The sequence below is a fragment of the Nematolebias whitei genome, chromosome 21 (assembly GCF_014905685.2).
Source record: "Nematolebias whitei isolate Nwh7 chromosome 21, NemWhi1, whole genome shotgun sequence".
Taxonomy (NCBI): domain Eukaryota; kingdom Metazoa; phylum Chordata; class Actinopteri; order Cyprinodontiformes; family Rivulidae; genus Nematolebias; species Nematolebias whitei.
The window spans coordinates 13,585,584-13,598,674 of NC_056518.1; the positions used below are offsets into that span (position 1 = coordinate 13,585,584).

The 13,091-nt window shown below is 39.1% G+C and overlaps 1 protein-coding gene across 2 annotated transcripts in view; it reads right to left on the minus strand.

Annotated features, from left to right (window-relative positions):
* Window positions 1-11,730, minus strand: part of ppp2r5ca (protein phosphatase 2, regulatory subunit B', gamma a) — a 25,860-nt gene extending 14,130 nt beyond the window's left edge. For both annotated transcript variants that reach the window (XM_037695137.1, XM_037695136.1), the window contains exons 1-2: window positions 11,630-11,730; window positions 2,431-2,630 (exon numbers count right to left, since the gene is read on the minus strand). In XM_037695137.1, coding sequence (XP_037551065.1) covers window positions 2,431-2,630; window positions 11,630-11,723 — 294 coding nt within the window. In that variant the 5' untranslated portion in view covers window positions 11,724-11,730. The remainder of the gene's footprint in view (window positions 1-2,430; window positions 2,631-11,629) is intronic.
* Window positions 11,731-13,091: the final 1,361 nt, after the last annotated feature.

The following is a 13,091-nucleotide window of genomic DNA, read 5'->3' on the forward strand; positions in this document are numbered from 1 at the left end:
GGGGGGGGTGGATTCAGGCAACTAAGCTAACCTAATACTGGTAATTTAAGTTACAGAATTTTATGCACTCCTATAATTTTTTCCTATTTTTGGTATAAATATAAAATGACTCAAATATATTTGATACAGTAAGGAACCTAAAATGATTGTTTTAAATAAATGTTTTATTTGTTTACATTGTTGTTTAATCTTTTCATCTTGTCAGTTACATATACATTATAAATGAAACAAAATTTATGACCATTTCAATAGAAAAATCGTTTCTGAATCATATTGTGACACCAAAAATAGGAATTGAATCGGATTGCTAGACACATCGAGAGTCACACCCCTATATACATATACACAAATACACACACACACACACACACACACATATATATATATATATGTGTGTGTGTGTGTGTGTGTGTGTGTGTGTACGTGACTAAATACTTTTTTTTAAAGTAAGATGAGGCGGAATTAAGTGCAGCTCAAGCCTTCTTTCTGCCAAGTTCAGCTTGTTTTGCTCCTTTCAGCTTATTTCTGCTAGTTTCAGCTTTTCCTGATCTTTCAGCTATCATCTTGCTGTTTTATGCTAATTTTAGCTTTTGTTTTCAGCTAACTCCACATTGTTTGAGCTTATTTCAGCTTATTCCACTTCCTTCTGGTAGTTTAAGCTTCTTTCCGCCTTTCAGCTATTTTTTGTGTGTGCAAATTTCAGCCTTTTTATTAACTAGTTTCCTAATTTTTGTATTAATTTCTGCATATTTAAACCTAATTTAGCAAAAATGTGTTATTTCGGCTTTCTTCTGATAATTTAGGCTTGTTCTTCCATGTCAGTTATAGGTCGACATTTTTAGCTAATTTCAGCAAGTTCTTCTGTAATAAGCATTCACACTGCATTTTAGCAGGAAATGTAATTTTTCTAGTTACACTGAATTCAGCAGACCACGCAGCAGGTAATATAATAAAAATATATATAAAAAAGGACTTGACCTGGATGTGGATTTTTTCTTCTGTTCAGGTTCAAGTTAACTTTGTCCTTACTACGGGCTTCCAAAGGTTGATCCCTCAATTATTTAAGAGTCTTGTGTTTCTGGTGTCTCAGTGTCAACTGACTCCCCCCCGGCTGCTGCTTTCTGCCAGGCAGATCACAGGACAGTGCAGGTGGCCGACTAAAACACTAAAAGCCTTGTTAAAAAAAGGATACAAAGGTAGACAGACTGATGTGGGCTGCACCGACTTCAGTCCATGCACTTTTTATGAAAATAACCACGCATCAAGTCAAAGCTATAAATGGAAACGCCATTAAAGCAACATGCTGGGTCAGTGCGAGGTGATGAGAACACTGCTAAAATAAGTCAATCCTTGCACTGGTGCACATTAATGACGATGGTGAGATAGAAAGCAGATGGCTTCCGTTTTATAATACTGCTCTATATTAATTATTTACAGAAAAAAGTTAATTTCAATTAATTCAATGCTTCTGAATGAACTTCAAAACGGGAAAAAAAATTGAAGCTCTTGAAGGAATGCATTTCACACTCTGCATTTTATGCAAGAATATTAAATTACTAAATATCGTGGTATTGCAAGATCTCAGAGTATGAGAATGACTTTCAGCGACAAAAACGTCAAATATCTGCAAAGCTGACCAAGTTGCAGCTATATATATATATATATATATATATATATATACACAGTTGCAGCTGAACTTGTGTTTCCCAATGTCACTTAGCTGTGGCGGCCATCTTGAATTGGGCAGGCTCCAAAAGTTAATCAGTTGCAGATGTACATCAGTTATTATTTTTTCCAAAAGTTTCATTAAAATCCAGCCTGTGGTTCATGACAATACTGTAAAAAATATGTTTTGTGACTTGTTGGCACTCGGAGTACGTTAGAGATCAGTCTCAGCTACTACCACATCAACTTTTAACTCAACATCTAAGAGTTATTACCATGTCTGTGTCGGCTAATGTTGACTACAAAAGTTACTGAGTTGTATAAGTAAATCCAAAGACCGTCTCATTAAATTTCCCATGAATTCACGAGTTATTTTGCTAACACGCACTAACACACAAGTGAAAACACTGTCAACGTGCTCAAGTTCACGTCTTCATCACTGAAAGAGTGAAAATTCTCTCTCAGTAAAGTTATAAATTAGTTTGGCTGTAGTTAGTCAAAAAATAAACAAGTAATTAAATACTTAAGAAGCATATAACTAGTTTTTTCTCGGTTCTTTGAGAAAACCCCAAAAACGTTCAACTTCTGTTTTGTTCACCATCATAACAAAAATCAAAGCATCCAGTGATCATGTTAGAAATTTAATAATCCACTAACAAACTAAAAACATTAAAATGGTCCTAAATGAACAGCTTCAATTAAAAATAAAGAGGGTTATAAAGAGTCAAACCAACTACAACCTCAACCCCATCCCACGTGACTGACCATGTGCACCACCTCCGGGTAGATGGGCTCTGTGATGACATTCCTGTTGTGGGTGATGTACTCCACCATTTCGCTCAGGGCCGCCCGCTTCACCTCCTTCCATTTCAGGTCACTCAACGGGTCGGAGAGGAAGTCAAAGAGAACGCAGCACTGCCGCAGCTTCTGGATGAAGAGCTTCTCCTGTTCTGCAGGGGCCACATCTAATCACAGAGCGAGGAGGAAAACAAGAGGTGAGGTTGGCGGATAAGAAAAAGCTGAAGGGGCAGGTGATGGAGACCTGAAGGTGTAACATTACAGAGAGGAATGATACAGGATTCATTGCTTCAAAGAGCGAATTGGAGGAAGATGGAGAATGATGAAGACGCAAATGAGGGATGAAGGCTAACTGCGCTGACTGAGAGGCTGAAAGGTTTAAGAGGATAACGATCGCAGAATTTAGGGGAACACGAGGGTGGAAAATGAGCTAGTTGGTATTTGAACCAAGATAAAAACCTAGACGTTATTCTTTTACAGACAATATTAAAAAACATGAGTGCGTTATTTGTCAAACTCCATCTTCCTCTCCACCTGAACACATGGAGCGCAGGAAGGCCACAAACAGCCTCTACCAGTGAAAACTTCACATGTAACACCACAGGAAGGAAACAACTACCGTATTTTCCGGTCTATAAGTCGCAGTTCCTTGCATATTTTGCATGCCCTACGACTTACACTCCAAAACAACTTTTTTGTTTTTTCCCCATATTCATAAACCAGTTTTTGACTGGGATATAACCGTTTTCATTTATTCTGACTGAAAATATTGAACACTACCATTTTCAACTGGTAGATGGCACTCGAGTAGTATGGTATGCCGTTGTGTAATGTAATAGGTAAAAGTGGCAATTAATGACACTATCGGCTTGCCATAGTCTGTCACTGTCATCCAGCTACGGGTTCATGCCTGGAGCAACCGTCAAATCAGCTTCATTTCACGGTGCCGCCCCGGTAAAATGCAGTTGATCTGACCATTAAATTCCTTTTATTAAGTAAAAGTTGAACTGAGACACACCTTTACTATAAAGTCGAGCAAACAAATAATTGTTTTTACGTGGTTATCTTGTTAAACTTCAAAGAAATGCACAGCAAGTCGTCCCTCTGCGCGCTCCCGCAAATTGGCTTTTGAAATGCCGGGTTGTCGGCAGTGACGCATAATAGATGCGACTTGTACGGCGAAGCAACATATTTATGTTTTTCCCACTTTATTAGACTTATTTGGACTGATGCGACGTGTACAGCGTAAAATACTGAAGACACCAAGTTTCTTCTTGCTCGTGTGCTGCAGAGATGAACCCACAGCAGCACCAGTTACGTGACACAGCTTGGATGTAGCCTAAAGGGTTGTATCCGTTTGATCTGGCTTAGTAAAACCAGCAGTCCCAGTCAGAAATGTTTGGTATAACAACGTTTATTATGGTAATCTAGGTTTTTGTGCAAACAGTAGCATTTTGCATGCAATAAATGTAAATGAGTCCCCGTGGCTCAATGAGGCTAGCCTGTATAAATAAAGGTTGAATGAAAAAATAAACAGAAAAATTGAGATTATAACCAAATAATGAAGACTATTCAGCACTATTAATTATAATAAGCATGTACCAATCCAAGTTGTATTTAACAATAATATCAGCACTTTTTCTTTGAATTCATGCAGATGCACAGAGCACTTAAATCGTAAAACTTGTTGCATTTAAAAGTTTAAGTCAAACCTTTATTAGATAGTTGTAAATTTTTGGTTATATCGGTGACAAATTTACTGATTTTTTTTTATCTATTAGCTGAAATGTCAGAAGTGTCAAATGGGGCTGGCTCAAAAACTGGACCATGCAAAAACGACAGTGTGTGTCCCGTCCGTGTACTTCCTGCATCAACAAACTAATAATTCAACAACAGTCTGCACATTTCAGAGGAAGGACACGTGCAGTTTGCACCGCTGCTTTATTCAACAATATTAATGTAGAGCTCAGCAGGGCAATATAAAATGTTCAGTAATGAATGTGCACTCAGATCTGCTTCATGGCAGATGTTCGGACATGAAAAAGTAAGACAAATGTGTATTAATGGGGACTGCATTCCACATAAAGAGAGCTCTGCTGTGCTTTCACAAGTGCAGAAGTGGAATGCAGCCCACACCTACACCGGCCCCAGTTTGTGATGTCAAAATGCTCAGATCTGTCAAGACTTCTGTCACAGAAACAATCAGTTAAACAATGGATTCGTAACCAAAGTCAAATCATCTTGTATCTTGCTTTCATTAAGAAAGAAAAAAAATACTTGGCAGGTAATGATCGGTACGTATTACTATGGAGATTCAATTTAATTCAGTTTATTTATTTAGCGCCAAGTCACAACAGAAGTCATTTCAGGGCACGAAGCAGAGACATTCATATATAAAAATAATAATTTAACATTATTTATCTGAGGAGCAGACTGCTTGGAATTTAACTCCATCACTGAACTCTCATCTTGAGCATGAAGGCGACAATGGAAAGGAAAAACTCCCTCATGAGGAAGAAACCTTTAGCAGAACCAGGCTCAGGACAAGCGGTCAGTTTAAAAAATATATAAAAACACCTACAGAACTTAGGGCTGGAAAATAATATGATATCGATATATGTCACGATATACTTTTATTCAATAACGGTGATATGAGTTTTAAGCACATTTTTGATATTTCGATACGATTACAGCGTTTCACTGACGCATTTCTTTTTCTGTTCGGGTTGAAGCGGCCGCTTCAGTTTCAACCCGAACAGAAAAAGCTGCGACACTAGGAATGCATACGGTACACGGTAGAAACAACAGACATGTAGTCTATGATAGAGATCTGTATTCTACTAGATAACCGCAGTAATGCTGTGTCTGATGTAAAATCAGAGTTGTCAGATTTAACCGTTACGTTTTTCTTGTTGTTGAAAACGGTGCGTAAATGGTGTTAGTCTGTTTTCTTCGAGAGCTAAGTAGCAAAGCTACACGCTAACTATGGCCGGCTTGCCGTAGTGTTGTCGTATTCAGACGCAAGCGTTTGTCAGCTTTAGAGAGTGCATTTGTGCTAAATTAAAAATAAAAAGGTTAAACCTGCTCTCTGATCTGTAAAAGAACGCGAACCTCTGGTCAAAGCCACAGAGGAAGCTGGTCGCCATTTTGTGTCATCTCTCCTTAAAGCGGAAGGAGACGCCCACAGGAGGGTTACGTGTTTTCAGTGTAAATGCTGCTCTGTTGCTGTTCATTTCTGAAGTGAGAAGACTGGAAACTGTTAACAACATAATTTGTTTTAAATATATGGCTAAAACTACATTTGAGATCCAACATTTTTCAGTCAGGTCATCTGGACAGTTTCTTTTTTTTTGTGCTGAAACGTTTCGCTTTCGGTCCGGAAGTCTTCATCAGTCAAGGAAACAACAAAACTGATTCTTCAGTTAATATTGGCAAAGTTGAGAGTTTTGTTTATTTGACGGTGATTTCAAATTTCTTTGAAGGCTAAATACAAATAAAAGGTGAACATTAATTTTTTATTTTTTTGTAGTTTGTACAGTTTTTCTGAGGCGTTTATATTGTTTATATCAACATCAGCATTATATCGTTATCGACCGAAATTAAGAAATATATCGTGATAAAAGTTTTGGCCATATCGTCCAGCCCTAACAGAACTCTGAAAAGTGGATTTAGACTCAACTTTAAAAAAAAAAGGTCGTTTACAGAACCTCAATAATAAGAATAAATGACTTCACGACGCTTTAAAAACCATAAACAATTAGATTGTTAATTAACAAGATAAGATTTTTAAATAGATTTAGCAGTATGCAGATAAAACGATCATTAAATTTGGGTATGACTGAAAAGCACCAAGAGAAACAGCTGCACAGGATCAGCATGTTCTCATCTGGCTGCTGCTGATTTACATGACATCGACACAGAGTGAAATCTGCCAACACGTCGATGTTTTCTTACAAAACTTACTGAACCAGCAGAGACGGCGTCTAACGAGCGATAGGTGAGCTCAGACACACTCTTTCAAGTCGATGGATGTAGAAGCACTACATGCACACACAAAAACTCGGCAGCAGCTTTCCATCCTCCATCCACTCATCCTGAGTCTCTTCTTCATGTTAAAACTATACTTTTTTCTGGTTTGCACTTTGTCCCACAAAAAACAGGCCTATAGGAAAGGCATTGCCTGTTTACTACTTCTGCATTAGTCCTAATGTCATGGCTGCTAAAGCCACCATTTAACCATCACGTATAGTTTCTACTCGTTTAGCTGATCATTTCCTCTGTTATCCTCAGCTTTGATAGAACATGAATTCATCCAACCACAGGACACGTCCATCATCTTTCTGACCATCTGACAAGAGCTTCCACCCACTAAAGTCAGCGTTAGTTAATACTGCTTTCATGTTGCATACAGTTACCGGTTGCAATTCTAGACGGAGAAGCGGGTTTTGTCGGGTGATGGACTCCAAAGTGTCATGAGATGTATCGTGCAGTACCATCTGGACTGTTGAAAGGTCACCTTCATCCAGGCTTGACCTTTATGCACCAAGATTTCTCTGCAGACTCCCTGAATATTTACTCAGTACTGCACACTCTACATGCAAAAAACAAAAGTCTTCATGTAATTTATTTGTATTTCACAGTTTGGTGTAAAGTCACGAGCCAGAACCAGTTTTTGTTTGAATTTTTTTATTTTTTTTATTTGCCCAGTCCTGACATCCACAACGATCATAAGTTATTTGTGCGACCTTTAGCCTTGTTCAGGCTGATGTTAGTTGTGTACCAGTATTTTAAAGGCGTTTCTGTATTTCTTGGCCTGTATTCCATGTTTTTGAACATTTTGCTGGGATTCAGTCATAAACATTTTTTTTTTTTTTACAAGTTGTAGTCATGTTTAAAGTTTTTCATGTATACTACAAAACCACTTTTCTGGAAGTACAAGCAACCTTCTTTTAAAATGGCCTAATTATCAAATACCAGAAATACCATTTAAAGGACAACTGATTGTATACTTAAATTAATAAATGCACTGAGCCAACTTTATTACTGTAAATGTTACATAAAAATCAACCTGACATGGCATGTTGGATATGGTTAAATCAGTCTTATGCACCAGTCATCCTGGCTCCTTCACATCATATAAAATCATCACCGAGGTGCAGAAACTACGACAAGGACGAACTGAAGTGAATCGGGTATCAAAAAGGAAAAATATCCAGGGGAAAAGTTCAATCCTCTGCAGACAGAATGAGTGCAATTACCGTATTTTCTGCCATACATGTCGCTTCGCCCTATACGTCGCATCGGTCCAAATATGTCTATTACAGTGGAAGAATCCATAAATATTTTGTTTCGCCGTACACGTTGCATCTATTACGCGTCACCGCTGACAACCCAGAAACGAGGGCCGGTGTTGTGCCAAAAACTGATTGGCTGCCAAATGGGACATGGGAGGACTTTAACAAGAATTTAACAAGATTAACAAAACAATTATTTGTTTTCTCGAAATTATAGCAGAAATGTGTCTCAGTTGAACTATTACTTAATAAATGCACTTTAATGGTCAAATGAGCTGCATTTTGTCAAGGCTGCGCAGCAAAATGAAGCCGATTTGACTGTTGCTCCAGACAGACAACAGCAAGCCGATTGCATCATTAATAGCCACTTTTACCCATTGCATGATACAACGGCATGCTATACCGCTCGACTGCCATCTAGCAACTGAAAATGGTAGTGTTCAATATTTTCAGTCACAATGAATGAAAACAGTCAAATCTCAGGAATAATTTGGTTTATAAATATGGGACAAAATCCATAAATGCGTCGCTTCAGCGTATAAGTCGCAGGGCATGTAAATTATGAAAAAAACTGGTGAAAAATACAGTACCTTGATCAGATAGAAAGGCGCTATATAGTCCATTTAACATCCATTTACTTCTTTATAATGAAGGATTTTTTTTTTTTTTTTATCAGCCACTGCATTCGACTTCCTGTATAAATAAAGGCTAAATGAAAAACGACTTGTCCTAAATTACAACTGATCGCCTCTTTGTTCACTTTTTGAATTCTAACACTGGAACAACAACTGGACTTAAGAGCAGAAACACCAGTAAAAGACCGTGTGCAACAGAAAGTCCAGCTCTTCACGTCTCATTTTAATGACGTTACAGACAGAATGTCAAAGCCCAAGAAACAGATTAGAGCGGGACATACATTACAGGACGTTCTTCTAGCCTTTTAGGTACGAGATAAAAGGTCAAACAAAATTGACTTAACACACTTCTGCAGCTTTAGCTTCAAGTGAGAGGCGATGAAAGTGATGGTTCTGTCATGTGAAATCTTCAGCCTAACGCTGGTGTCACAGCAGAACAACGTCTAATAGTTTGTCCTGGTTGCAGTGGGACATGAGGACAGACAGGAATGTGGCTCAGTGCCTTTGCTTCGCAGATGTAAGTTGCTCCTATTACATAACTTTACAGCCCGACTTAAAAAGCTTTTATTGTTTTGCTCCAAAAATATCCAGTGGGTGGCTGTGCAGATAATGACCCAGTGTTCTGATGTTTGCCACAATGTGACTTCTATTAATATAATTCATACAAGCCTCAGGTGGGAATTAAACAAACCCGCTCTTTCTTGCTTTACACAAATACAACCGAAGAATAAAGAGGGAGTTATCTCAGTGTTCCCTGTCCCAAACTAGAAGAAGTGCGGTCACATTGGGAACAACGGCCTTTTAGTTTTCTCTCCAAATGGGTCAAATGAACAGCTGACAGTCTGGAGTTGGGACTGGTTTGGCAGCCTGCTTCATCAACAATAAGTCAATCATCACAGTCATCATTGACCAACTACTATTTATAGTCATGGAGCAAAAAAAAGTAGACTGGAACGCATGTGAGCAACCAGTTTGGTCAAAGTGACTGAAAAAAAGAAGGGGTTTACATTCCTTTTGCGAAACACCCGATAATTAAATTAAGATGATCCTCGTTATCATCGTCCTACAAGAGACAAGTTCACAACTAACGTCATGAAGAATAGCAAGTCCTCTTCAAACAGTTGGTTTACTTTCATTTGGAGTCGTTTCTAAATTGGTTTTGTCATCCAATAGATAAAATATTTATATAAAACAGCTGCTAAAAACCGTACATGTATTCTTTTATGATTGTCTACTGTTGTCTTCGTTCTTTGTTAAAACCATGTCTCTTGTAAACGAGTCCTCGCGGCTCGATGAGACTAACCCGAATAAATAAAAGGTTGAACGAATGAATGAATTTGTGGATTCCAGTGTTGCATGCTAACGCGGCTCAGCGTGAAAACAATGAAAGGTTTTTCTAAGGAACGGGTTACGAGGACGAAGGCATTCTAGGAATTACCTAAGTCTGCTGCTGAAATCAATACATGGTGACACACTAACGAAAATGTGGTAATATACGAACACTGATGAAAAACTAGGGCTGCAGTAGCTCCGCGCAGTTTGAGCCCAGGCTGCATCGGGAAGAGCACCCGGTGCACTTTTTAAAATAAAATCGACATTTTAAGTCAAGGGCTTGCAATCTTTGCAATCAAAATACACATGTACGCACCTTCCCCCACCAAATAAAATGTGTCCAGAGCTGTGAAACGTACCGCAAGATTGAAATAAAGCTAAATATTAGAATAGCATTACTCATTAAGTTTCACATAAATAGTAGAATTAAACAAACTTGTTCCTTTCTTAAGAAATAAGAGCCAACTCCTATGAGAAGGGGAAACAATCCCTTTCATAAAATGCAACTGATTTACAGAGGCTTATGTGAGTGGAAAATAATAGATAATGCACTTTGAAATAAAGCGTACATTTGTATCCTAGTAAATTGTTTGATTACCGTATTTTCTGCCGTGCACGTCGCATCAGTCCAAAAACGTCTAATAAAGTGGAAAAATACATAAATATATCGCTTCGGTGTATAAGTCGTACGACATGCAAATTATGCACACACACAAAAAAAACGCGACTTATAGGCCGAAATATACGGTACACATAAAAATATCTGGCAGTTCAAAGATATTTATTTGCAACTCACTGAGTTTTCTCTAATAACGACTGATAATTTATGTCTTTTCCCCTCTAATCTACAGTAACTCTGTTAAAAGGGTTTTATTTTCTTATGGATTTCAAGGAAAACGCGTAGTGGATGGAAGATAAACCAATGAAGTGGTAAACTGGCAGGACAAACCTGATCGATGTGTTCCTTCAATCATCGTTCTGCTACAGAATGCTTCTTCACTAACTACCAAAAACTGGACAAAATATTGCAACATTTTGCTGCTGAGCGCATAAAAATATTCAATTGCGTATTATTTTTGGTCGAAGCTACAAAGAGTCACTGCAGACGAACTAATGAGCCAGCACCTGATCCGAATGAAACTCCAGAAAACTGAACCAGTTTAAGTGAGAATGTTCCCAAATAATAACTCATCTAAGATATCTATAGCTCAGTGAAGTGTAATCAATCATTTCCCAAGACTTTCTTAACCCCTCAGACGAGATTTTCATACGAGCACACATAATCCTGAGACAGATGTTATGAACATGAAAGATCTCTGCACTGACAAAAACAAAACCCCTTGAGAATTATAGTTTGGGGGAAATAAATGTGGCACTCACAGGGTGCCAAGCAAAAAACAGAAGCAGTGGTGGTGCTCCTTGTGCACAGCCTACACACTATGACCAGTTTCACACTATGACCAGTTTGTGTTCAACTGGAGTGACATGAATCCAGGACTGGGCAGAGCTGCTGGGAGGAAGCTCACTCTGGATCCCTCACTGGCTATCACAAACACCTGCACAATCATAAAGAAGCACTTAAATACATTCAAGAAAAACTGAGGAGACCCTTCCCTTCGGCTATGACCTCACTTCCTTTGACGTCACTACCCAGGCAGGGGGGGATGGGCAAAGAGCAGTTAGCTAGTAAAACCAGATTTTATGTAGCTCCCGTGTCTCGGTGCTGTGCACGAACACCTTCCAGCCTCTTCTCAGTTCAGTTTTGAACGCAGCAGAGCTGCTGTCCACACCGAGACACGGGGACGGTGCGCGAAGCCGCTAAGTGCTGACTAACAGTCACCGGAGGAGCAGAGGGACACACGGACCTCTCGGGTTCTCATGGACGGTAGAAGAACAACCACATACCTCTGAAGTGCATAAGAGCCACGGGCTGAAAGGGCCCATTGGAGTTGGGTGCATCCACAACCATCCTGTCTTCAGATTTATTGCATGTCAACATCTAAACCTCAACCAGGAAGGCGATCCACTCAGGGCGAGAGGCCAGCCTCCATTTTAGCACAAAAGCAGATCAGAAAATGAAGCTCTCTCCGCTGCTGGAGGGAACTGGCTAGTTAGTGACGTAAGCGGCGGAGGAAGCAGCTGATTGGCTGAAATCGTACCGCTCTGGACCAATGGGGACACAGACTGCTGTGAGAAAAGACGAGTGATTGGAGGAGAATGAAACAGGGGGTGGGGTTAGTCCTGGTTTTTTTTCTTCTTCTTCTTTCTTTCTTATTCAGTTCCTCCTTTTCAATCACTACCCTCTGGAGGCGCTCTGCTACAGATCCCAGATCAGATTGACTTAAATCTTTTCCACAGTCTTCACATTAGCTGGGGGGTTAGAATAATCAGATTTAGGGTAAGCAGCTGGATATAACTTACTGAGCGTGCTCAGAGAGAGAGAGAGGCCCTGGCTGAGTCTTCTTTTATTGTTTTTACCAAAGAGAGGTGGAGAAAAAGGGTCAGAGAGGGCCTCACATGTACAGATTAAATGAAGAGAGTCAACATGAACTACACGAGGACTAAGAACTACTGAAGACTCAAACTCCTGTGGTGTATGGGAAGAAAGAACAGTAGTTTATTCAAAGCTTTGCAGGGACTGTTGATGCACGAGAAACTTTATTTACAAGAATCCCGTCTTTATTAACACTTTCAAATGAATGCATATCACGACATCTTAAATTAAGAAATGACAAGGTGATAGCCATTTTGAAATTAACTTTATGAACAATATCACATATCATCTTAGGGCTTAATGACTCTACAGCAGCATCAAATATCTAAAATTTACTCACCTCTTAACAATTTTGTGTTAGCTATGGCAGCCATCTTGAATCGAGTTGACTCCAGAAGTTAATCAGTTTTAGAGGTACATCCAGTGGTCAGTTTCTGAACGTTTCAATAAAATATCCTCAACGGATCATGAGATATTTTGCTAACAGACAGGCAGACTTCATTCAGGAGTTAGTAGCAAAGTTTTAAACAGAGGTCCTGCGCAACAGTTGAGTGCTCAGATTAAAAATTGAGGCTCAGTCTCAGCAACTACCACATCAAAGTTGACCGAAACAATCTGTAAAACTGACGGAGCTGCAGCCATTTTTCGGTTTGCTAAGATCTTTTTGCCGTGGCGGCCATTTTGAATTGGGTCGGCTCTAAAAGTTCATCAGTTGTAGCTGCACACTCACTGATTACTTTCTAAGAGGTTCACTCAAATCTATCGATAAATAAAATGTAAATCGATAAACACATCTAATCAATGGTTTTATGCAGAAAAACTGGTTCATGCATTTGTCACGTCTAGACTGGACTGGTTTATTATCTGGGTGTC